Source organism: Mobula hypostoma, chromosome 3 (genome assembly GCF_963921235.1).
Source record: "Mobula hypostoma chromosome 3, sMobHyp1.1, whole genome shotgun sequence".
Classification (NCBI taxonomy): domain Eukaryota; kingdom Metazoa; phylum Chordata; class Chondrichthyes; order Myliobatiformes; family Myliobatidae; genus Mobula; species Mobula hypostoma.
Window position 1 is genome coordinate 145473886 of NC_086099.1, and position 27995 is coordinate 145501880.

At 40.3% G+C, this 27995-nt stretch overlaps 1 protein-coding gene across 4 annotated transcripts in view; it reads right to left on the bottom strand.

Annotated features, from left to right (window-relative positions):
- Nucleotides 1–7071: 7071 nt before the first annotated feature.
- LOC134343574 (uncharacterized) overlaps nt 7072–27995 on the bottom strand; it is a 219139-nt gene continuing 198215 nt past the window's right edge. For all 4 annotated transcript variants that reach the window (XR_010017274.1, XR_010017276.1, XM_063042320.1 and 1 more), the window contains one exon: nt 7072–9346. Coding sequence is in view for 2 of the 4 variants with exons in the window: in XM_063042320.1 (XP_062898390.1) it covers nt 8976–9346 (371 nt within the window). In the remaining 2 variants the exon portion in view is untranslated. The remainder of the gene's footprint in view (nt 9347–27995) is intronic.

Here is a 27995-nt window from a genome sequence, read left to right on the forward strand (position 1 = left end):
TTCCATGCATTTTTGAAATTTTTTTGTTGTTTTCTAACTCCCAGATAGCGAGGCAAATCGGCTGAAATAGACTCAAAACACAAAATTCTAAAGCAATAACAATTTTGGATTCTTTAAATAATAAGGGGAAAAACTCGTGATTAGCAAGTCAGATTTAAAGTCAGTGCTGTAAGGGTAGCTGTGGTTATGATCCTGGCTTGTGTTGTTTTCCTTGTCTCTGTCATTTTCTCCCAGGTATTCTTGCTTCCAAAGACACACTAATTGGTAGGCTATTTAGTTGCTGTAAAATGAGTGGGAGACAGGACAATGAGAATGGAGCCAGTCGAAAAGCTAGAGAAAATAGAACATTGAACAGAAACAGGTTGTTGGGTTCACATTTCTACTGATTTTGATGCCAATCAATCCAAGCTAATCCAGCCTGCCTAAATAAGTCCTATTTCCCTTTATTTGCTGCTTATACATGTATATGTCTAAATATTTCTTAAACATTGCTTTAGTGTCTATTCCTACCACTTACGCTGGCATTGCATTCTAGGCATCCACCATCCTCTGTAAAATAAACTGAACTCATAAACCTCTTTCCTTAAAGCTATGCTGTATAGTGTTCCATATTTACATTCTGGGAAAAAAGACTGATCATCCACCTTTCCGGTCGTAATTTTCTTTAGATTTGTCAGGTCACCTCAAGTTCCTGTGTTCCAGCGAAAACAAACCAAGTTTGTCCAGCCTCGCCTTATGACACTCTTAAAATTTGGTAACATCCTGGTAAACTTCTGCTAGGCCCTCTCCAAATCCTTCTCATTCTCCCTGTAATGTGGCAAAGAACTGAGCACAATACTTAAAAAATATCCTTACCAAAGTTTTATACAGCTGCAACATGATTTGTCACTATTATATTCAGTGGCCTGACCCATGAACTCTGGCATGCCCTATACTTTCTGAACCGGCGTGCTGAAGGGTCTCGGCCAGAAACGCCAACAAATAGTCTTTTCCACACATGCTGCCTGGCCTGCTGAATTCCTCCAGCATTTTGTCTGCATTGCTTGGATTTCCAGCATCTGCGGATTATTTCTTGTTTGTTTCCAATGCTTTCTCTACTACCTTTTCCAGACATCCCACCTCTCCTGGAACTTCCGGGAGTCTCCCGCATATTAATAGTGGCTCCCTAATGCCCGCAAATTATATACAATATCACAGAAATGAATTTTTTTGAGAGGGAGCGAGAGAAAAGCAAGAGAGTGTGAGAGCGACTACGAGAGAGAGCGAGAGAGAAAGCAAGCGAGAGCGAAGGTAAGTGAGAGAGAGCAAGTGAGCGAGAAAGCGAGTGAGTGAGAAAGCAAGGGAGAGTGAGTGAGCGAGAGCGAAAGCAAGCGAGAGCGGGAGAGAGAGCAAGCGAGAGCGCTTGAGAACGCACGAGCGACCACGAGAGAGAGAGAGAGAGAGCGCGCCATTGCAGAGTGTTCCAAAAAAAATATAAGACGTACGTCACCCGAGACCACTAAAGTGTACCCCTGCCTAATAGAGGTAAAAAATAATGACAGTGTTGCTCGCTGCACTGTTTGCAACAGTGACTTTTCTATTGCCCAAGGTGGGTTAAGACTGTGAAAGACATGTTGAGGTGAGTTTAACAGGTGTCATTTGTTCATTAGCATAGCTAACGTTATTTAAACTAGTTGGCCAGCTGCTAAGGAGCTACTCTATTGCAGACATCCCACCTCTCCTGGAAGTCTCCGCAAATTGATGGTGCTACCTCCCTGAAATGAGTTTTTGCAGGGTGGGATGTCTGCTTTTCCAAATGTATTTCTACTTTCAGGGAGCTATGGACTTGCACGCCAAATCCTCCTGAATATCAGTGTTTCCAAGGACCCTGCCATTTACTATATTCTTTCCTTTTGTGTTTGACCTCCTAAAATCCACTACCTCACACTTGTCCAGATTAAACCCCATCTGCCATGTCTCCCTCCAATTTTCCAATTGATCTGCATCCTGCTATACCTTTTGACAACTTACTTCATTATCCATAATTTTACCAATTTTTGGTCATCTGCAAACTTACTAATGAAATCACGCACATTTACATCCAAATCATTTATATAATAAAGGACAAAGGTTCCAGCATGTGGACACATGGCCAAGTGGTTAAGGCATTTGACTAGTGATCTGAAGGTTGTGAGTTCGAGCCCCAGCGGAGGCAGCGTGTTGTGTCTTTGAGCAAGGCACTTAATCACACAGGTAATGCCTTACCCTTATTAATCACCTTTGTTACCTCCTCATAAACTCAAATCAAGTTTGTGAGGTCTGACCTCCCTGGAAAAGCTATGCTGTCTATTCCTAATAAGTCCATGCTTTCCCTCAGAATCTTCTCCAATAATTTTGCTATTATTTTGATGTAAATTTTACCAGCTTAATTTGCTGGGTATTTAAATTATCAAAAGAAAGTTACATTTGTATGTTTGAATGAAATGAGTAATTAATGAGTCATTCACCCATCTTGATTGTCCTCGCTGATTTACATTTGCTGTCGATTTGCCAGTTGCCTCAAAACTAGAACTTTCACCCCACCCCAAAATGTGGCTGCAAATTGTTGTGAGTTTTGAGTGAAAGGTCTGCAAGATTGTGGATGGGTTTAAGAGAAATATGAGTTGGGATGTAGAATGTAGAAGACTTGGTGAAAGGCAGCTGTCAAAGTGTTCCATTGCAGCAGTTTGTGAAGATATCTGACAAAGTATTTGAGACTTCAGTTAAAGCAAACAGGTTTTGAAGTTGTGTATACAGAGTAAGTCAGGTCGAGTTATTGTCAGATGCATCTGTATGGTGAGGTACATGCACAGTGAAAAACTTGCTTCCAGCATCATAGGCATGTAAAAATGCCCCTTTCTCCTATTGTAAGACCTTGACTAGCCGCTGATTAGACTCTTATGTCTGCTTTGGACTCCTCGCGTGATAAGATTATTAAGGTTGGATCATGTGGTAATATTAAATATTTCAGTTAGAGAGACAAATAAAACTAAGGACTCCATAATGTTAATGTAAGGATGCTCCTAAGTGCCCCTTTTGGAATTGGGTTGAATGTTAGAAGATTCTTCATTCCTATAAGAATAGTGGACATGCAATTTAGAGGAGAGATGGCCATTATAAAAAGGTGAGCTGAGCAAGTGGAGGAGGATCTGCCAAGCAATAGATGAATCCAGGTGAGGAGGCCTGATAGGCAAATGGAGAAGGGAAGAGTAGTCCCCTCTCCCCATTATTCCTATTTGCCAACCCCACTTCCCTTATTTGGTTCTATGCTCCACCTTTCATTCCTATCAGATTACATCATCTTTGTTGCCTCTACCTATCACCTCCGAGTCTCTGCCTATTTACACTCGACTCTTTCAGTGGAGGTAAAGCATTAAGTGTGCATTTTCTTCAACAGGTACTACCTAACCCACTGAGTTCAAAGTCAGAATCAATTTATTATCAAAGAACATACATGTTACCTTGAGGTTCATTTTCTTGGAGGAAAGTAAAGAAATAGAATTTACAAAAAAACTGTAATAAACAAAGACTGTACAAAAGAAGATGAATTATACAAATAAAAAATAAATCATATTGAGAACATGGGTGATGGAGTCCTTGAAAATGAGACTGTAGATTATGGAATCAGTTCAGAGTTGAGGTGAGTAAAGTTATCCATGCCAGTTCAGGAGCTTGATGGTTGTAGGGTAATAACTGTTCCTGAACCTGGTGATGTTAGCCCAGACCATCATGGGTAAAGCCTTTCCCACCTCTGAGCACATCTCTTTGGAGCACTATTGCAGGAGAGCATTATCCATCGTCAAGGACCCCTACCATCCAGGACTTGCTCTCTTCTCACTGCTGCCAGCAGGAAGAAGGTACTGTACAGGAGACTCGGGACTCACACCACCAAGTTCAGGAAACAATTGTTACCCCTCATTAGATATTTGAATTTTAAACTTTAAGGCTTCTGTACTTCCTACTCAATGGTGGTAGTGAGAAGAGAGCATGGCCTGGATGTGGGGGTGGGGGGTCCTTAATGATGGATGCTGTTTTCTTGTTATCGTGCTCCATATAAGTGTACTGAGTGGTGGAGAAGCTTTTACCTACAATGGACTGGGCTGTATCCTCCACCTTCTGCAGCTTTTTCCATTCCTGGGCATTGGTGTGTCCAAACCAGGCCATGATTCAACCAGTCAGGATGCTCTCCACTGTGCATCTATACAAGTATGTCAAAGTTTTAGGTGACTTGCCAAATGTATGCAAACTTCCAAGAAAGTAGCAGTTCTTTGTGGTTGAACTTATATCTTGCTCCTAGGACAGATCCGCTGATATGATGATGCCAAGGAATTTACAGTTACTGACCCTCTCCACTTTCAATCCCCTAATGAAGACAGGCTCATAGATCTCCAGTGTGTGGCGCGTGGCCAAGTAGTTAGGGCGTTAGGCTCATGAAGGTCGTGGGTTCGAGTCTCCGCCAAGGCAGCGTGTCTTTGAGCAACGGACTTAACCACACAATGCTCCAGTCCACCCAGCTGAAAATGGGTACCGGCAAATGCTGGGCGTTAACCTTGTGATAAACTGGCGTCCTATCTGGGGGGGGAGGGGTGGGGGGAGTCTCGTACTCTCAGTTGCCTCATGCCACAGGAACCAGCATAAGCACCGGCCTGATGGGCCACAAGGCTTGGGACAGACTTTAACTTTAACACAGAGCTCCAGCTTCTTCTCCTATAGTCGATAATCAGCTCTTTGGTTTTGCTAACGTTGAGTGACAGATTGTTGTTGAGGCACCATTCAATCAGATTTTCAATCTTCTTCCTATATGCCAGTTCATTGCCACCTTTGATTCAGCCAACAACAGTGGTGTCATCAGTAAATTTAACTGATAAAGGAGCTATACTTAGCCCCACAACCATAAGAATAAAGTGAGTAGAGCAGGAGGTTAAGCACACAGCATTATGGTGTACCTGTTCTGATAGTGATTGTGGAGGAGATGTTGAAATCTGTGCTGATTGGGTTCTGCAAATGAGGAATTTGAGGATACAATTCATAAGGAGGTATGGAGGCCCATGTCTTGCAGCTTAGTGATGAGTTTTGAGGGGATGATAGTGCTGAATGCTAAGCTGGAGTCAATGAAGAGCATCCTGACATGTGCATCTTGATGGTCTGTGTGCTCCAGAGCTGAGTGAAGGGCCAAGGAAATGCATCTGCTGTTGGCTTATTGTGACACATTGCTCAGTATTTTGTTTTTCTTTTTGGTTATAAAATATTGTGCAGCGTATAGGTAACATATAGAAGAATTAATTCTAAAGAAATAATAAACTGGAGTTGATGCTTTATTTGAAAACTGGGGCCGGGGGTGGGGGGAGCCCATATGATGGATTACAGTCTCATCTAAGTACAAGTAAATGCTTTGTCTGCCTATGGGACTTTCCAAGTATATTAGGAAATTACATTGAAAACTGATTTTATTTATTATTGCTCATACAGACTAATTAATATGCTGTATTCTAAAACATGTAGAAAATTATTCATCCAGAGTAATTTAGTAGACTTTAAATTGCACGGATTATGTAATAATGGAGGGATTATGCATGATTAAATCAATGTTTAATTTTATGTATATTGAAACTTAACCCTAAGACAATTGGAGCTGAGCAGATGTATAATTTTATTAAAGAAAACAAGATTATTCATATTTCTAAAATTTTCCAAGCATTCTGTTCCTGTTCTGTGCTTCTGCATTTTATTTTTTTTATAACTTGCGGTTAAGAGGCTTGTAACAAATATTTAGAAATAACACAAAAATTGTATGTTGAGAAAAGATTAACCAAACTGTGAATATTCTGCTGTGAATATATTAGGAAGAGAAGTGGATCTAATACACAAAGAGCCCAAAAGCCAGGTGAGCTTAATGGGCAATTAAATCTAAAATCTTTTCAAAGTTTATACAGACTCATTTTTTGTTAATTTTCTCCAAGAGATTGTTCTTACTTTCTCAATCATGATTTTGAAAAAAAAATGCTCCTATAAATTAAATGAAAGGAATTTATTTTGACAGTACTTATGAAAGATAGGAATTTATGCATGAAAAGTCAGAATAATTTTGCATACTAAACTTGTGGATAGTGAATGGTTAACTGCACATTTAATTAAATCTTTATTTTAATATGTTGTGGATGTTATAGTTTAACATTTCTTTGGATTTCAATGAGATTTACTATGTATACTAAAACTACCTTGATATATGAACTGTTACTCAAAGCCTTTTACAGTTGCTGCATGGAAGAAAGGTCGATTTAGCTGTTTCCAGACACAGACTGTAATTACATAGTTATGAAATCAACTAATGGAGTCGCTGCAGCAGATATTTACACTTTAATAGAACTGCACAGTTGCAGTTAATTTGTTGCCTTCCATAATAAACACAAGGAAACATGAAATTAGTTTTATTTTAATATTTTTTCTTTTACCATCATGATTCATCAATATTATTAATTCTATTAGATGCGTTTATATATGTTACAATATGTACAAATATATTTTTATTCCAGAGAATTTCTCAAAATGGAGCTTCAGGTTAAGAATATATACTCTTTATTTGCTCTTGGTTTAGTTATGTAATTTTGCACAATGCTACGTCCGCACCAGTTTATTTATTTATTTATTCTATTTCATGAGAAATGAGATTTAATTATAAGTGTAGACCCAATTCCTTGTTCAAACATAAATTCAGCTTTAGAGCAAGAATTAAAAGTTTGGCTATTAGAAAAAAATGATGGATTTTTACTTTGAGTTTTATTCATGCATTCTTTGATTTGCTCAACTATATTCAGTCCTTGAATATATTTCAAATGACAGCTTTCATTGTATTGACCTTGAAACTGTGATGAAAGTCTAGCCTATTTATTAAGGGCTTTGAATACAAATAGTCCATGCACCCACATAGACAAAGAAGTTAGCCAAAGATACTTTATCTAAAACCTACAGTATTTGTTTTTTTTTACTTTCATGTTCAAGTTGATCAGAAAGATTTTGATAGATAAAATTAGCAATTTTTTAAACAGTCAGCTTTTTATTTTTGTCTCAATTACAATTGAAAAGCAAAGGAATGCTTGACATACAGTACATATCTTGAAAAGTTTCCATGGAAGGGCGAGCTAGCCTGATAGTTGTCTCCTTGGCATTTGTCACGTGATTTGCTATTTCAATTTAGAGGCTGGAATGTAACCTAAGATCCTGTATTTGATATATTCATTCTTTTTAAGCAAGTTTTAATGAGGCTACATAGCAATTCCATTTCACAAGTTTCCCTTTGAATGTACTTTGGAGAAACTACTAATACAGTTGTTAAAGTGGGAACAAAATACTTCATTTGTAGAAAGAAGAATGTAAATATGAATTTCAGATGAGATGAAAGATTAAAGCTGGCTCTTGCAATGGGAATTACCATAAATTATTTAAGAAATATATTTCCTTCAAGCTTATAACAGTCAAAAGATTAACCTTTATTAAACAGGCTTTTTGAAGCAAACATGAACATGAATATGGCATACTACTTAATTCAAATTTGCAACAGAAAATGTGTTGAAACAATTTGTGTGAGCTGGATTTGTTGTTCCTAGATACTGTGCCATTAGGTTTGGCATAAATTGCAATAATTATTGGTCCTTGCTAATTAAGGGAGTTACCCGTTTCTCTCCATGTGTACTGTTGTGCCTTTGGAAGATGCTTTAAGGTTTATTATTTTATAAATCTGGATTCTACATTCAGTACATTTGAAAAATAGAAAGACATTCATAGAAAGTTCAACAGTATTTAGGGTGAAATAGATAAATTTATTTCTTCTTATTTGCACATCAACTTGTAATATATTTTAGAATTGGAGAGTTATACAAATATGGTGGGAATGCACAGAAATATTTTTATAGAGATTTGACAGTTCTATATAAATTTGCACAGCTGACATGAAAATGTTAAATGAAAGTTTTGGAATGTGAAATTTAATCCTTTTTTAGGGTATATCTAAAATGTAAATCTAACAAAAAATAGAGAAGGGAGTCAGATGACACTTGATACCATTTTAATACATCAAAAGCAGGAATGGATAGTCCAATAATTATATGTGAAGTCTGGGTGCTGTAGTTTGGACTGACGGTCTTTGAAGAAAGGATTCGAGATCAAAGTGCGGACATCTCTATATCTAAACAGTTATACAGAGTATCAAATACAGGAAGATGTATCAGGCAATCTCACTTGAGAACATTAAGATCAAAATAGAAGAACAAAAGATATGTACACAGAGACTGGAACAGCATAGCATGTATAGCTCCTGTAGGATTTCTTACCAATTTAGTTATGGATTGTAAAGGAACCACTTGATTTTTAATTGATATTTTATGTGGTTCATATATAGGATAAATTTAATACTAAGAGTTCTATTTTAATATTCTGAACCAAAATTTGCCGTATCTTATTGATGCAATGAGCTTCAGACTAACCCCATGAAATTTTAACATAACTTAATTTTAAATTTTAACTTTAAGCCAAATTTTGATGCAAGAAGATTAGAGTGAAACCATTCTCTTTACCTCATTCTCTCGCAGCCCACATGGATACAAAATCTCTAGCCCTGCCACCTTGGGGCCTCTCTTCCAGATAACACCCTTAGGTTGAACCACTGCTATTCCTAACTTATAAACCCAAAAACTGAAGTTTTATTCAGCATGTGTATTAAAGTTTGCAGAATTCAGTTGATTAAATTGAGCTGAGTTGCAGATCAGCTGTAATAAAATTGAATTAAAACGTAAGGGGCTTAGTGCCCTACTGCTATTAATTTGGGAAATTATTATCTATATTACTTTGAAAAATGCAATTCACTTCTATTATAGCAATAACAGGAAAGTAGTAGCTGAAGTATAATTTACCAACAATACTATAAAGTAACTGTTGAGCAAGACATTACATGGCCAGTTTCATTATGTGTTGATAGAGAAAAGGCTGACAAGACAGTGACCCTTTGATGTACAATGTTCTAGCCTAGGTTCACAACGTTCAAGTAATTTAGAGGGACATAGTTCCAAAATGTCATTGATGAATATTTTACTGATCAAATTGTGTTTACAGTATTTATTTATGGTGGGTGGGGCAAAGATCCTAATTACAATTGGATGGGCAAGGGAGAATCCAAATATGGGCATTCTCATTGTGTTTGCTAACAGGGGAGAAAAAATAAAGGCAAGTGGGGTGGTTGATTGCATTGAAGTGGCAGAGGCTGAGGAGAGATAATTTATTGTGGCTGGGGTTTTCAGTATTCTCGCAATGGAGACGGTCGCTTGGCAGCCAGAACCTGAGGAGGGAAAGAAAAGGACAGTGTAAAAAGGGGTGACTTGTGTGCTTCAAATAGATAACATCAAGTTAACAAGTTAACAAGACATCAATGTAACACCCATGTGAATTCCACTGTCCTTAGTCTTTCCCTGGTGCTTCGAGATGCCAACCTTTATGGCTTCCATGCAATTGGAGCAGGCTGCTCATAACCCAGCTGTGATGGTTGTTTTTTTCTCATTTATTTCCTTCTGGGCTTTTAAGAACTTTAGGTCCCTGCCAGGGACTGTTCCACTTGCACATGTACCAAACCAGACAGAGTCGCCAGGACTACAAGGTACTAACGAGGTGTAGTGGAGTAACAGATGATTGACTGTTTGATGCCATGCTCCTGTGTTAACTTTAGTTCTGTCACCAAATGGTTGGCAAACCTCCATTTCCCTTCCTTTGATTTATAATGTCTCCTCCTCTGCAGGTGTTAATTGTAAGAGGGATAGATGGCCAAAGTCTCCAGTTCTTTATTATTCCATGCTGCTCCTATGAGGAGAATGAAGAGACTATAACTGAGCATAACAGCATATTTTCCTGATAAGTGGATAGTGTTTGTTCAGGGTATTAATGAGGAATAAGGATAGTATTATAAGGGTGAAAAGGTATGTGTGTAAGAGCATTGTTACAAGGGATGATTGCTTCTGAACAGTATACTGGTGTGAAGGTTGAAGTGCTGGGGAAGACTTAGGAAGGAAAAATGAGGATGTTAGGAGGATGTGTGGTTTGGATATGGCACACATCAGAGAGTGGGACCAGACATTGAAGATACCCTGCTCTGTGGAAACCATTGTCAAGTGAGCTGGGTTGCCCCATCCTGGGTCCCTCCCCCTGCTTGTTCTCCACCAGCAAGATCTGTTATAGCACTTCACTGTCAGGCCTGCACATGCAGGTACATCCCAGTCTCCACCCAGCTAAAAGGATTCACCTGCCACTCATTCCAGACTCATCTTCTGCAGCCTATTTAACCACAGTTTCTATCCACAATTCTTGTCCACTAATTGAACCTGCTAGCCTCAGACAGTTGCTCCTAGCCTTCATTTATCCTGCCTAAAGTTTACCTTGTTGCCTGTGTGTTTGGTTTCTGTTCTTTCTTGTACTGTGGCTCCAGGTGGCTTGTTACGTTGTGACCTGTAGGTAAAGTATCATTACCTGCTAAGTTGTCTCTGCTGCTCTGCTCTTGGGTCAAGCCTCCTCTACATTTCCTGAACTGTTGATGGACCCAGCAGAATATACTTAAAGGAAGTCATCTACCAACATGAATACATGATCCAGAAGCAGCAGGAAACTATTGACCATCTGTCCACCACTCTCCTCCAACTCTGGGTCTCAATGCCACAACTCTGCGCCTGTCAACCTCCTCCCTGTAATCCCTGGATTGCAATGCCTGAGCGCTTCGATGGGTCTCCAGTCTAATGCTGCAACTTCTTGTCCCAGTGTGTCTTACACTTTGAGCTCCAGCCATTGCTGCATCCTGTGGACAGGGAAAAGATCCCCTCCCTCATTTCTCTTGGCTCGGAGAGCTCTGACCTGGGCCCCCGCTAACTGGGACAATAGAGCCACCATTTGTGACAGACTGGAGGATTTTATGACTGAAATTCAATGGGTTTTTGACCACCTGGAAGTGGGAGTGGGGCAGTGGATCTGATGCTTTGCCTGTGCCAAGGCTCACGCCCAGTGCTGGGTTACACCGTGGAATTTAGGACCCTCACTGCAGAGTGCAGCTGGAATGCAGAAGTCTTGCTGGCCCATTACCATCACAGCCTCTTGGAGTCCTTGAAAGACGAGCTGTCTGCCCGAGAGACGGCCTCCGACCTCGAAAGCCTCATCACTCTGGCCCTCTGTATTGATAAGCATCTTAAGGAATGGCCCTCCAGATCATCAGCCAGGCTCCCAGTTATGTTCCCAGAACCAGTTCATGCTGTAGGGCCCTCATCACCAGCACCTCCAGAGCCCAGGCAGTCGGGGAAAGTTTCTTTAACCACCCCCCCCCCCCAACAGGAGTGTGAGCGTCAGTGGAGAAACAACATACACCTGTGGCAGAGCAGCTGACCACCAACGCATCAAAAACCACTGCGCCTGGGGTGGCGCCTCCAGGTAGAGGTGAGGGATCTCCTTTCTGGCAAGCTTAGCCCAGCCCCTCGTTCCAGCACCATAGCCCGTTTCACTCTCTCTGTCCTCCACTCTCTGTCAGCTCTACATTTTCAGGAGGCTCTGGTGGATTCCAGCGCAGCAGACAACTTTCTGGATTAGACCGTGTGTGAAGATTGAACACCCTACTGAACCTATCTCTCACCCCTTCAACATCGTGGCCATTGATGAATGCCCCTTGAGGTCTGGGACGGTTAGAGTGCACACAATGCCTGTACACAGGAGTGTCGGAAAGCACAGTGAGTCCATCTAGTTTCTCCTGATCAACTCACCCAACACTCCTCTCATCTTGGGTTACCCCTGGCGCTCAACTCACGACCCTCACTTTGTCTGGTCATCCCGTTCACTGCTCAGTTGAGGATCCACTGGCCGAGCACCTGCCCGCAACCTCATTTGACTTCACCCTGTAAACCTGTGGAGACGAAGTAAACCTTTGACCTCACCAGACCCCCACAGGGATATCAGGACTTAGCCATTTTTCTTATACAAAGGGAAGCCAGCACCCTGCCTCCTCACAGACCACACAACCACACGATCAAATACTTCTGAGGCATCACCCCTCCCTGAGGCCGTCTGTTCTCCTTCTGTCCTTCTGAGACCCAAGCCATGAATGACTACATCACCGAAGTGCTACAGCACAGCTTCATTCACCTATCCTCGTCCCTAGCTGATGCAGGATTCTTCTGTGCCAAAAAGAAAGATGGGGATCTTCGCCACTATGGCTATTGTGGAATCAACAACATCATCGTTATGAACTGCTACCCTCTCCCCTTGATGGATAGTGCATTCAAAACACTCCATGAGGTCCAGATCTTCAGCAAACTGGATCTACAGAGCGCGTGCAACCTGATCTACACCCACTGGGGCGGCGGGGCGGGGGGGAAGGAATGAGTGGAAGATAGCGTTCATAACACCCATTGGCCACTACAAATACTTGGAGAAGCTTTTCAGACTCTCCGACAGTCTGGTCGTTTTCCAAGCCTTCATTAACAAGATCCTCCGAGACATGCTACACAGCTCCAAAACCCCACAAGAACACGTCAATAGCGTCCATTCAGTCCTTCAGTGACTCCTTAAAAATCAGCTACTGCAAGTTATCACAGAGTGATTGGTGTCTGCAGTGTCCTGACAGAAAAGGTGATGGAAGCAGATCTGATAGCAATGTCTAAGAGGAATTTAGACAGGTGTCTGGACAGGCAGGGAATGGAGGAATCTAGACTACGTGCAGTTCAAATTGGGATCTTGGTTTGTACAGATGTTGTGCATAAAAGAGTCTCTTCCGGTTCTGCAATGTTTCTCATTCTATGATCTGATATTTCTTATGATGTTAGTGATGTGGCTGCAGAGAACTGCAACAGGAGATTTCTGGAGAGACTGGAGGAAGCAGAGCCACAGAGAGTATTTAATAAATGTCCAAATGAGCACTTAAATTGCCCAGACACAGAAGACTATGGGCCAAGTCCTGGAAGGTAGAATTGATACAGATTGCTGCTTACTGATCAGAGTGGAAGCAGAGGGCCGAATGACCTGTTTCTACGCTGTATAAAGCAATGATTGTCTGACTCGAACTCACTAATGCATGATCACTGGATGCAAACTCAATTCCCAAGGACCAGTGAGCAAGGAATGAGCCTATGTTTGGCCATTGTTGGAGTGGACTTGGGGAAGAATTGAAGTTGCAGGGCCCGAGGGTGAAGAATGAGCTGATATTTGGCTGATTTAAGCGCAGGGCCAGATGAAAAGGTGGGTGCGTTGGGGCCAGAGGAGAAGGATGGGCTGGTGTTCAGCTCACTGCTCCATGAGGTCTACTTGTCTCTGTGCTGAGCTGAGGCTGTGGCCTGTAACTAACGGGCTCCTGGACCAGCTGCGGTGATGTCTGCCTTTGTGACTGTGGACTCAATTTTGCAAACTTTAGTTCTGAGTGTTATTAGTTTGCTTTTTATTGCTTGCATAATTTGTTATTTTTTTGCACAATGCACATTTGATAGTCTTTTTTAATGGGTTCTGTTGGGTTCCTTTGTTTTTGTAGCTGCCTGTAAAAAGACAAATTTCAAAGTTGTATAATGTATAGTATAGATAATTTGATAATAAATGTACTTTGAACATGCACACACTTACCTGACCATCTAGTTTTCTTTTCCTTTTGTTCATCTTTCCCAAACCGTACTCCATCTGGTTCCCCATACTTGGCATGCCCTCCCCACCTGTCAGCTACCGACCTTTACCACTCTCCTGGCCTTACATCAGCTATACACTAAAAATTGTTTCTCTTCCCGCTCAGTCCTGATGCAGGGTCATGATCTGAAACATCAACATACTCTTTGTCTACTTGATCCACTAAATTCTTGCAGCGTTCTCTCTTTTTTGTTCTCTAAAATTTGCCTCGCTGTGTTTGTTGAACCTTTTTTAATACTGGATTGTTAATATGATTACTAATTTAATTAGCTCAGCACACCATAGTGGGCCAAAGGGCCTGTTCCTGTATTATAGTGCTCTCTGTTCTAATATGGTCCTACATTCTTGCTACTGTCCTTGACCAGATCATTAATACTATTCCCAGCAAAACATCCAAGAGAGTGCTGGTTAAGCAAAGCTCCACTGCAGTCGTGCTTTGTTTCTCCACGGTAATGCCACATGATTCAACTTGCCATTTGGGTTGCTTCATGCAGGACATCATCATAATCAGAGATTCTTATTGGTTGGGAAAGCCAGAACGAAAATGCTTATGAATAAAATTCCAGTCAATGGAAGATGTGCTGTGCATACTTCTGGGTTTCCTCATATTATCCTGCACACCACCCTATAAATCTAAGAATTAAAACTAGTCCCATGGATCTCTTTTAAAGTGCTCTACAAAAGTGCTGAGTGCTACGTTTTCCATTAGCCTTGTGTGGATAATTGGAATTCAGTTTTGCATAATTATGCTTTTGATTTGTAAATAAAATTGAGTGATCAAAGCCACTCCTGAGCATATGGCCTGAATCCTTGTACTCAATGCATATGTGTACTTTTTTTTTCATTTACTGGCAGAAGAGGTAAGGTTGAGGCTCTGTGCTTTTTTATCATTATGATTGCTTTACTTCATGGTGACTGACAGTGATCATCATGTTTGTGAGTAGGTGTGTACAATTTACGTACATTTACCTGTATTGTCTAAGTGAATGCAAAGCATTTTGTACTGAAATTATTTCCTGTAGCTCAAATGATTGGTGTACTCACTCCTGTGGCTGGTCAGCAATTTCTATTAGGCTGTTCTGCAGCAAACTGGTCTGCTGATTTTCTTTTCCTCTTCTTTGTGGAAGAATTCCCATCTTCAGTTGATGCATTTAATGACAATTTGATTGAGATTACGAGCTTGGGGATTGAATTTCCACAGGGGACCTTCTGATGATGTACTAGTGACATGATTAAATTGCAGGATTAGCATTCAAGGGCCAAGGTTACTGATGTAGATGCATGTGTAAGCCTCACTGTTGCAGGAATTGCATTAATTTCAAATTAAGCAAATAAATCTAAAACAAAATAAATTTTACCAGAGTTATTTTATTCTGTGAAAATGCTTTAAGCAAAGAAATCTCTCATCCTGACCTGGTCAGGTCTTTATGTATCTCCAGACAAGGGGTTCCCAACCTGAGGTCCACAGACACCTCAGTTAATAGTATGGGTTGATGGTATATAAAAAAAAGTTTGGGAACCCCTGCTTTAGACCCTCTAATGTAGTTGACTCTTAACTGCCCCTTGAAAGTTCTGGTATAATTTTAACAGGAGATCTAATTTTATATTATTTGTTCAGGTCTTCTGCGGATATTCCATTGAACATGGCAATCATTGAGAAAAATGTCTGAGGAAATATTATCACATGATGCATGAGCAATCATATCAAGAAGTAAAGAAAAGGAGTATAAATAAGTCATGCAGCCCAACAAGACTGCAGTGTCTTTCAATTTCCTCATGACCAATCATTTCGATAATTTCAGAACCAGAATCGGGTTTATTATCACCAGCATGTGTCATGAAATTTGTTAACCTAGCCACCACTTTCCTCAGTGCCTCTTTCTAACTCAGTGCAGTTTTCCTGCTTGATCTACAATCCTTGATTCCCTGAAGTCAAAATGTTTTACCCTTCTACCAAAATAAGATTCTTATTGCAAAAGCAAAATGCTACAAAGGCTGGAAATAAAAACAGAAAGCAGTTGTGAACCATTTTGATGAAAAGATTGTCAACCTGAAATATTGACTCTCTTTCTTTTTTCTCAGATGCTGCCTGGCCTGCTATGTATTTCCAGCCTTCTCTATTTTTATTTAAAGTTTCTTGCTGAACAGTCTGAAGCACCTTCAATTTCTCCAAAAGACTGAGGTTTGGTAAAATACTGAAAGGCTTTTATTCGCTGTACAATACGACCTCCACAGTGAGTGTCTGCCCCTGGACTGAGGGGGAGGGGCAAGGCGAACACCTTTATACAGGACTTTGTGGGAGGAGCCACAGGGGCAGTCAGCAGAGGGGTGTGTCCAGACAGGCAACTGAGTTACAACATATATACATGGTTTACCACACAGTCTAGCTTGCTAAATAAGTTTAGTGCTTAGCAAGACAAATATTGTATGTTTTAGTTACGCATATGAATATTCTTTTTTAGAGACACATTTAAAAATCCTAGATGTAGCACAATCTGATAAAGATTAAAAACCATCTACTTCAGTAATTTCAGAAGAGCATCACATACTTTTTATTCCATTTCCTACAATGGCCTTTTGTAATGATGCTGTTTGTTCTTATTGGATTTGAAAAGGAGCAGCGTTTGGAACTCTGAGTTGATACAATAGACAGCAAGAAAGCTAGTGTGTAATAATCAAGCCAAATACGGAAACAAGGCTGTTTGGTAAAGTCTGCAACAAATCCTTTTAACTATATGACTTTTTAGTGTCTTAATAATCCTTTTGGTCTCACTGTGGTGCTTCATGCCGAATTAATAGTAACTTTTCACCTATATGATCATATCCACCAAAATTTGGCTTACACCTATTTTACTCATTGTCCATAGGACTTCCAGTTAATAGATGGAAGATACTTTATCTCTAAATCTGGAAGTATTTTAAGTCCAAAACATGAAGAACACCCCTTTGACCTGAAGTTCACAGCAATTGCTAAACTAAATCCAGTGCTTCTCAGATTCTTTGTCAGGAGGCTTGATCAAAGGAAACATTGAAGAACTGGCACTGCCATTTTGAAGCGCTCCCTGGTAACTATGTTCCCTCCAAACAAAATTTGCATTTAGGAGAAACTTGCTGCTGAATTTATCTTCTTAAACTGGTTTCTTCAGGATGTGCATGAGAGAACTAATTAACAGAGATATGTTTTCTGATGATGCTGAAAAATAAAACCTGATTTTAATTCAGCATGCATTCAGCCAGGAGCCTTTTTTTACATCATACCTTATATTGGTCTCAATTGAAATCAATGTTAGATTAAAATCAAAGACCTTATTTTTGGAAAAAGAAATGTAAGTTGTGAGAGCATTGGATTTGATACCAGAATCTTACACAAAGTGGGTCAAGATTTAGGAGGTATTATACATCTAGAATTGCAAAATCACCGTAAGTCACAGAATACACATTTGCCTCCATTTCTATGGCTGGTTATATGTCATACCAGTGGCTTACCTTGGAGAGGATAACACTTAAATCAGGCTAGAATCCCTGTGCAAATGGGAATTTGCTCTGAGTTTAATTCCTGTTGGCCAATTTTCCTCAGGAAGTAATCCAGCTAGATGGAGATAGGTGCTGCAGGCTGCATTCAGTACAGTTCCAGTCATGAGGCAGATGGAACTCCTCTTGGCTCCTCAAGCAAATATTCGGTCTTCCTGTTGCAGTTCAGAGACTTTCCTCATTGCCATCATCTGCAACACCACCCGTTCCCATTTTCCTTCAACCCAAAATTTCATAGCTCTTACGCTGTGATCTGCTGAGTTCCCAACTCCCACGCAGTCTTCAATCTTTCCTCATTCTGCAGATTATCTCCTTTCAAGACAGCCATGAAGGTTGCACTGTGCAGGACCACCAAGATAGACAAAGGCAAATTGAACATAGGCACAAAAATGATTAGTAGATGGTCGCATAATTTTCAACTTATTTGGATGTATAAACAAGGTTTGATGTTGGCATTTATTGTGGTTAAGTAAGGATGCTTAGCAACAGAGGGAAAAGTAGTGTATTGTGACATTGCAATTATGGCCACATAAATAACAGTCCTATTAGCTGCTCATTCATAAAGGGACTTTTGCTCAACTGGATCTGCACTCCTTATATTTATTTCTGATCCTCTTCCTTTCCCTCTGCCTCCTCCATCCTGTTCTTCAGTGGTTAAGTGTCATGAGCCCTGTGGGCCTCTGAAGCTTGTGGTAGAGCATTGGGCTTCCAGGTTTCTCAAGCGCTTGTATTTACTAATTCTTACCTTAACTAGAACCGTTAAGCTCTGGTGTTTTCTGTTTAATCTAGTCAAGTTAATTGTAACTGGAATGGGTCTTCTACATTCTATGATTATTTATAGGGGATTCTTGTTTAGCATTGAGCAAAGTTTGTGGAGAATTTTTTGTCTTGTAGTGTTGCTTGGTCATGTCTCTGATGCTCTATTGGTATACCTATGGCTATCCACTTGTTTCTGTCTCTTCATGGGGAGTTTGCTGTTCCTCCTCAACTGGGTAGGGTCATTGCCGGCACTCAAGATACCGAAGTCTGCTGTTCCTCCGCATGGGTCCAGTCCTGCCAGTGACCACCGTGACAGAAGGACTCCGCTCATAATAGATGTATAAGGTGATCAGTGTCATGGTCCGGTCCGTGAAGTCTGCATTCTGGTTCATGGTCCGGTCCGTCAATCCGTATTCCAGGTTTTCCATTGTTCTGTTGGGTGCTCTTTGGCAAGTGCATATACTCTGTCAAGTACTAAGAAGGAGATATGTTTTACACTCCTCCTCAGAGTATCAGTATTCTGTTTAATGCAATGAGAAATGTTGCAGATTTTCCCACCCCCAAATTGGAAAGGTACAGAAGCACTATAGCACTCAGTGCCACTGGCACACAGACTGCCCTTGTTTTACAACTCTAGCTGTGGCTTCAGCATGTGGCATATCTACATCAGTAACACAGGAGATTCTGCAGATGCTGGAAATCTTGAGCAACGTACACAAAATGATGGAGGAACTCAAAGTCAGGCAGCATCTATGGAGAGGAATAAGTAGTCGACATTCTGGGCCAAGACCTTTCATCTGCACTGGAAAAGAAGGGGCTAGACACTGGAATAAGAAGGTAGGAGAGGGGTAGGAGTACAAGCTGGCAGGTGATAGGTGAAACCAGGTGAAGGGGAGAGTGAATGGGGGAGGGGGGATGAAATACTCATCAGTTCCTAAAGATGCTCTGTTAATGCATGAATGAAATCACCGGAAAGAGATACTCATAGATGCAAAGCAGCTGCTTTATTCGACCAAACAAGGTACAGCGAGCATCATACCGAAAGGTCTGCTGGCCCAATGTGGGGCTCGATATTTATTTGCTAAACACAAAGGACAATTCAATATTTACAAGTATAGACAATGCTTTCTTTTGAAACTACATGCAAACTTCACACCTTCTGGTTCACATCCAGCCCACAGGCGCCAGCAGTGTCTGGACTGGGCTTTTAAGAATCCATTGTTCCAAACTGAATCCACATACATTTATTTGGTATTTTACGTGCTTAACATGAAGGACTATCCATATTTACAAAGTATAGATAATGCTGTCTTCGAAAACTACATGCAAACTTCACACCTTCGGGTTTACATCCATCCCACAGTTACCAGCAGTGTCTGGACTGGTATTCACAGCTTTTAGGAAATGCATTGTTACAAATGGACTGGGATTCATAGCTTTTAGGAAATGTATTGTTATAAATTAAATCCACAGTACATTGTCAGGGAACAGAAGACTAGTGGCCAAAGCCATTTGCTAAATGTAAATGACCTAAACCCAAAAATCACTCTAACATGCTCCATCAGTTGCTCCTATGTGAAGCAAAGTGATCTGAGGCATAGTTCCTTAATGAGGTTTGCATTGGTATAATATCCTTAAATGAGCTTCTTGTTGCCTTTGTCCACACTTGCATACCACCCATATCCCCTCCCCTGGTCCCTTGCTAGTCACCCTGTTCTGCTTGCTTTCCTGCTGTCTACCTGAGGAATTGTTACTATAGCATTCTTGTCTGGCAGCATCTTTGTTCTGTTGAAGCATTAAGTCATTTCATTCTGAAAAATTGGACAACATAGTCTGCCAAAACTGTGGCATTTGGAGAAAGAGTAGCCTATAATTTACTATAGCAAGCATTCTCTATCACCAACACTCCTAGAAGTAATTGATGGGGTGAGAGGGTGCATCCGTGAGTTGAACACAGGGCATTACATTGCATTGTTGAGATCAACTTTAGTCGTGTTTGTGTTATATTCCTGTTGCACACTGGGTGACATGACAGTCTAAATTGTTTATGTTCACACAGGCAACAATCATTCCCAGTATATTGGTCAGATGAATCAGAAGAGTGTGGATATTTCAGAGGATTGTGGAGCTGCAGGAGATTAGACACAGAATGGAGCAAAGTGAAAGATGGATTTGAAAAAGGAAAATAATAATTTCAAAGTAACACATACAAAACGCTGGAGGAACTCAGCAAGTCAGGTAGCATCTATGAAAAGGAATCTATGAAAAGCTGACATTTCGGGCTGAGATCCTTCATTAGGGGACATGAAGGGTCTCAGCTTGAAATGCTGACTGCTTATTCCTTTCCATCATTGCTCCCTGACCTGCTGAGTTCCTCCAGTATCTTGTTTGTATTACTCTGGATTTCCAGCAACTGCAGAATCTCTTGTGTTAATAATAGTTTTCAAAATTGATACATTGCCAAGATTAGAGTCAGCTTAAATACAGGGGTGATGGGTACGCTGAAATTTGTGTAGGTTAGTATGTAAACAAGAGCATTGAGGCAGTTGTCTGGATGTAACAATCTCACGTACGACTGATTCAGGAGCACATAATTAAAAACAAAGGAATCTGAAAACAGATTGACTTGTGAATCCACTAGATATGATTCCATAACACTTGAGGCCCCACCGATGAAGGGAAGCATCGCACATGCCCACCCCACCTACCAGTGCCATCAGCTTTGAAATCCTTGAACCTGTGCACCATGATTTCTCTGGACCTTGATACGCCCAACAGTCCCACCATTCTTTAATTCTTTCAAGCTGCATCGCCTCAGACACACCAGGACTGAAGTCCACCTGTCATTGCTCCGTCCACCCAACCAACTGATCATGATGCTTGCAGTTTTGGACCATCCTCTTCACCATCAACAACGTCACAGGTCCTTAAGTTATCAGCAACTCCAGCATTCACGCCATCCTGTACAGATCTAAATCATCAGTGTATACATCAAACTGCAAGGGTCTTATACTTGATCTCTGTGGCCTCCAATTAGTAAAGCAAATCTCTCCCCCTCCCCTTCCCCTGCCGCTGCCCCTGCCCCAAGCCATCCATGGATCCACTCTGCCCCAGATCCCAGATCCCACAGGGTCCGATCCTCTGACCAGCCTCCCAAGTTGTATCTCACCAAAGTCCATGTACGTCACATCAACCACACTGTAAGCCCCAATCTCAATCAAACTGGTCAGACAGGATTGCCCCTCCACCCCAAAAAGAAAAACCATGCTGACTAAAGCTGATGAAGCTTTGCCTCGTTTATGCTTTCCCTCTGGAAAAAGATGGCACATTTGCTGTCCTCCAGTCATCTGCCATCTCACCTGTGACCAGCAAAGATTTAAATATCTCTCTCAGGGCCCCAGTAATCGGCTCCTTTGCCTCTTATAGCAGCTTGGGGTACATCTTTATCAAGCCCTGGGGATGTATCCACACCTTTAAGCATGCTTAGACACTTAATACATTTTAATAACTTGTGCTTATCCACAAGCGTTGTAAGAACTGCATGATTTTAAAAAACAGCTAATTCATCCCCTCCCCAAGGGCATTTAGGGATCAGCAATAAACGCTGGTTTTGCTAATGTCATCAGTGACCAATAAACAAATTTAAAAAAATATCGGTAACGGGTCAGGAAACAATAAGCCGTCATAGTAGAATTGCATGCTGCATGATGTTAGATACAGGGCGTATAAACAGAACAGAAACAAATAGGTGTTGCAGACCATAGTAATTTACCTGTGAAAAGAAGTATGGTGCTGTTGTCAGTTGTTTAGATTTGTACTTAAGTACGATTTAATGTAACACGTTTTTATTGCTTGAAATCTGGACTTTGTTGATGACTTCTAATTTTCTGATCAAAATGTATTATTTTTTCTTCCTTTAGACCCATACCGTAAAGGCACTATACAGTGTAAAAACAAAATGCTGTTTATTCATAGAGATAAAGTCTGCGTAGTAAAAGAACAGAATCATCTTGTTTAATTTTCAGCAGATAGCACTGGAAGGGAAATGTAAAACATGTTTATTTTTTAAAATATCATTTTATTGGTTTCAGGTGTATAAACTTTTGCTTCAAATTTTTCTCCGCTGGGGAAGCCTACTTTAAAGCTGAAACTCATAAAACGAATCATACTTGATTTTCCCATGGTGGGAGGAGACTTTGCGCAAGAGCATCGATTTGACCAGAACAGATAAAAGTATATTTTAATTAATTGCATTTTCTGACTTCGGGAGGTTTCTGCGTTTCTTTTTATTGCACCCGTACAGTACTTCCGTGAGAAAAATATGAGAAAAAATTGTATTTTTAAGATAGAGTCGGCCATGGAAGAGTTAGCATGTAGTCTCCGAGAAGGGCACTTTTCATGGGCTTGACCTCTTGCATTTATCTTGAAGCAGTGTTCTGAAAAAGAGAGCGATCATATAATTACACGCCCAACTCATTGCATTGTTACTGGTTTAGCAATCCTCCACTTACTTTAACCCGTAGACTCGTTGACAAAGCCTCCCCCATTCCCAAAAGAAGAAAAAAAAGCTTCTTTGATTCCACGGTAGGTAACAGTTAATAATAGACTTGTTCAAACTTCAGTGCTGGGAATGAAGGGTGGCTGCTTGGCATACCTGTGGCTGCTGTTACAGGGTGGCGCCTGTATTCCTCGCGTTCAGACAGCAGGCCGCCCAACCTGTCTCCTAGCATTTGATCCAACTCATCTTAGCTTTCATGGGATCCAGCTGCCGGCCCTTCTGATTCCTTCCGCGAGGGGGTTGGAAGCCACGATGACAAGTCCCGGGGCTGGGGGGGCGGGTCCCTTTTCTCTTCTTTTTCCTATCTCGGCCACAATCTCATCACAACCCTAGGTCAGGTCGTCACCACTCGTCCTCCACCCTTCTACCGGCTGCGAGAGCTCCCGGCTGCAGGTATCGCTGCGGGAAAAGGAGGGCAGAGCAAGCCGAAAGCGTTTGATGCCTTTGGCCACAGTACTGACTGCAATAGGATGTTAATCCGTTCAACACACAGTTGTAGCACACCAACCTTTACTTCCCCATCCACGAAAAATCTTTTCCTCAAATGTACAAGACCAACATACTACACATAAAACGTTATGCCGTCATGGCTCATATATATCTTCAAATTTCAGATTTTATTTTAGGGACTAGGATAAAAGGCCTTTCTTTTGTCAAGCCGCCATATAAAGAAAATCTATGACAAGGAAACACAAGAGACTGCAAAAGCTGGAATCGCGAGCAAAAGAAACCCTGACATTTTTTATTATATTTTCAGGAAAGAAATACAAAACTCCAAGCACGTATTCACGGGGTTTCGTTTGTAGCCGGCGGCATGCCTGCGGAAAGCAGAGAACAGATATTTATTGTTGCTGATTCGGATTAATCTAACTATCACCAAGGATTTGAATGTGTTTAATAATCTTATTAATAACGTCCACACACCAGAAGCGCGCCATGGTTCAGTCTTCAAAAACCCGCAATTCCAAGTACCTTTCAGGAAACATCTTTCAAGATAAACAATTATATTTAATCTGAAGTTCTAAAATGGGCTATATAAAAACTAAAGACTGTTGTTTGGATTCTTATAGATTGCATTTTCAAAGTGCGCAAAAGCTGCTCGTAATACGGAACCTTATAAACACATCCTGATATTAATAATTCCTCTTAACTTGAAACTTCGCCATATTTCTGTTAAAACGAGCACGCATCGTTAATAACATTATCTCACAGCGCAGTGCTTTTCATTCAACAACGACATCTTTCATGAAGAATTTAAGTTTCATATTTTGCATCTGTCTGTCTTGAAAAGGCCTGTCATCTGAAGCTTGAAGTACAGTTTGCCAACAGGCTTACTCCACAATGACAATACAATCTGAGATGTGTGCTGCTCGACTCCAGGTAATCCTTCACTTTCCTCCTCAGCACTCTCAACAGCCCAGTTATGATCAGGTTTAAGTTGCATATTTTGTTTTATCAGCATTTTGCTGATGAATGCTATCAGCGCGAGTGAAATGAGATCCAGGGAATCAGAACATTACATTGAAAGCACTTCCCTTACCAACAAGCGACCTATAGTGTGGGAACGGAGTTAGAGGAGACAGATTTGAAATTATATTTAATAACTTATCAAAGATCCTATCTAAAATGGCCATATCCTACATTTGACTTAACTTTCTCAAGAATGTATAGCTGTATATATTCTTAAAGATTATATAGTTAATTTAAATGGAGCCATGAAGATTGCACAAAATTCGCTGCAGGTTTTGGGACAGGAGTTCTATTTGGGTCAAAGGTTAACCTTTAAAATTACTGTATAGTCTAAATTCAGAACTTTACTGATTATTTTGGATGTGATCTTGACAGTCATCAATGTAACTCTGTAAAGTTTGAAGAAGTTGGGGTTCTATCTAGTCGGGAGATCTTCCAGGTTATCTCACCTCCTTTACCTTTCCACCAGTTCCAACAAATGATACATAAATGATTTCACTCGTAGGTGGAGGTTAAGCAATTTTTATTATTTTGTTTTGTTTTTTTGCTTAGGCCCCTTTTTTCCTTCTATATGTACATAGACTGCGAGGTGGCCGGAACGCCCTCAGTACATGCTGGCCTTTCTGATTAGATAAAATCCCACCAACCTGCTCCAAATCCACTTGGAATGTCCCATATACACTATTATTTGCCATTCGTTGCCTCAAGGTCATATATGGCTTTATTTAGGACCGATTATTCTTTGTAGATTTGCACCATCTTTTCTGAGCACAGGAGAGTCATGTCAGATTGAAGAGTACTACTTAGAGTTGGACTAGTTAAGTGAATATCACATACTTTAACAGTACTGTATCACAGAAAAGCTCATAGCGATACACCAGCCGAAAGGTTAACCTCAGACAGAGCAGGCCAGGTGTGACTATTTTATGAAGTCAACTGAAACAAAAGAATAATTATAAAATATTGCATGCAACCTAATATATTTAATGATAGAGCATTAATCAATATCTACATCGTATGAAGTACCACACACAAAACGCTGGAGGAACTGCTGGTCTCCGGAGTTTCAAGGATACAAAACTGTGAGGTTCTTTATTTTCCAGTGTGGAATTAACGCGTTGTTAAAAAAAAATTAAGCACGTAAAACTTTTCAATCTGTTGGACTTTTCCAGTAATATTATTCCTCGCGATTCTATACATTTCTGCATACTGTATACTACTCTTTCGAGACAAATCGACATTGGCTGTTAAAAGGAGGCCCTCATCTGTGACTTCAGTCTAACTCTTGAAAAGGCTTAACAATAGTGCAAGCCAGTAAGCGTTATTGACATCTAATTATAAATTTTGAAATAACGTGTCCAATAATTTTCAAAATATAGAATTCATAACAAATTACAAGAGGAAATCCTGGTGGTTCAATATAAGTCCTATATCAGAATCAGGTTTATTATCACTGGCATGTGTAGTGAAATTTGTTAACTTAGCAGCAGTTCAAAGCAATACAGAACATAGAAGAAGAAGAAACAACAATAATAATGAATAAATAAATAAATAAATAAATTACAGTATATGTATATTGAATAGATTAAAAATCGTGCAAGAGCAGAAAGAGCAGAAAAGTTCATGGTTTCAATGGCCATTTAGGAATCATGGCAGAGGGGAAGAAGCTGCTCCTGAGTTGCTGAGTGTGCGCCTTCAGGCTTCTGTTCCTCCTTCCTGATGGTAACGGTGAGAAAAGGGCATGCCCTGGGTGCTGGAGGTCCTTAATAATGGACACTGCCTCTCTGAGACACCGTTCCTTGAGGATGTCCTGGGTACTTAATTGGCTAGTACCTAAGATGGAGCCGACTAAATTTATGACCCTCTGCAGTAGCCTAAACTTATCATTGCTAGATCAACCATTAGTATAAAGACTAATCTTGTGCATGTAACATTAAAGGTTACATTTAATTCACAAAGTAACCACTTTAAAACTTCCTCTCAAGCCTAAGCCACTATAAAGCTTTTAAGTTCATTATTCCTGAGCCCTTAAATCACATGGACCAAGAGAAATGACATAACTGCTCACCTCTGATGATATCTCCAAAGAACAATTCAACAACAGGATTGTGTCTGGATTTGCACCTACATCAGAACTTGTTAGCAAGCACAGTTAAATAAACCAACACACATAAAAGTTGCTGGTGCAGCATCTATAGGAAGAGGTACAGTTGACATTTTGGGCCGTGACCCTTTCTCAGGACTAACTCTCCCATCGCTTTTGCCGTCCTGTCCCGTGATCCTCTCATATCGCTTTTGCCAATCAACTGTCCAGCTCTTGGCTCCATCCCTCCCTCTCCTGTCTTCTCCTATCATTTTTGATCTCCCCTTCCCCCTCCCACTTTCAAATCTCTTACTAGCTCTTCTTTCAGTTAGTACTGATGAAGGGTCTCAGCCCAAAATGTCGACTGTAGCTATTCCTATAGATGCTGCCTGGCCTGCAGATTTCCTCGTGTTTGCAGTTAAATAAATGATTCCTTTTCTTGGCCTGTTCTGTGAAAGCTGTTACATAAGTGGTTTTTATTTCATACATGTGCTCTGTCTAAATTTATCTCACTCTGGCAATGCAGCATTCTGATTAAATTAATACAGGAAAGAAGGGCAGATGGGAGAGAGGGATGGGAGACAGAAATACAACCTCCATAACCTTAGGACATTCTGAAGTGCTGTACAGACCATAGTGTGCATTTGAAGTACAGTGTCTGGTGTAATATAGAAATCACAGCTGCCAATTTGTCCACCTATGATTAGTTATATTTTACTGTTAGCGAGTGATGTCCATATTGTGTCCAATAATTCCCATCACTCGCTAACACTGAAATATAACTGATATGTAAATGATTTAATAGCTGGATTTCAAAGAGGAAAGATGTCCATATTAATTCCCATCTATCCTCTTTGAAATCCAGCTATTAAATCATTTACAACCACCTGAAAGAGCAGGTTAAAGACTCATCTGAAAAACAGCATCTCTGACAGTGCAGCGCATTCTCAGTAATGCACTGTGCATTACTGAGCATTATAGAGCCTGGACATTTTTACTAATATCATCTCATTGGCTTACTTTTTCCACCATTTATTTATTTTTTGTAATTTATAGATTTTCATGTCTTTGCACTGTACTGCAGCTGCAAAACAATAAATATCACATCATACGTCAGTGATAACAAATCCTACATTAACATCACGATCTACCAACTCAAAAATAATTGTTATAAAATAGTGGATATGTTTAGAATATTTAATATGGTAGGATGATTGTATTGATTTATGTTTTGATAATATCTGGCAGTTCACAATCATAAGAACTTTTATAGAACAATCCAACTTTAGTTGGAATCTTAAAAAAAAGTGTATTTGAACTTCTGGCAGCAAGACATGGATCCATTCCCAGAAATGATTAATGTACTAGTTTTAAATGTATTAGTGCAAACTGCTCTCTGTGGGGAAAGAAAACAGTTCCGGAAGTTTGCATTTGTACAGTGGAATCTGAGAAAGGGGAAACAGGCAAATTGGGATACTTTATCCAAGGGTAATAGGAGAAGGTCAAAAAACTAAATCATAGATGCACAGGGGTTATCACTTGAATTAGGATGATAGATTTAGAATAACCAGACTTGTATTCAAAGCCAGGGATTTCCTCCTGTAACACTCTATTTCTGGCACGTTCGCTTTATTTAACCAGATATTTAGACCATTTCAGACAGAGCTTCTAGTTTAATGAAACTGTATCATTTTCCTTTGAGGTCGTAATGCATTATTGTTGGTTTGGCTCCCATGATTTCCAGGAACTGTCCGGGGTGTTCCAGAAAATGTCCATTTACACCTTTATCTTTGTTTATCTCCTTATGACACCAAGTATGTGGTGAGTCACACTCTTACAGGTTTCTCTGCTTTCCCTACATGCTAAGATAGGCCATTGTTTTGCATTGATTTATGT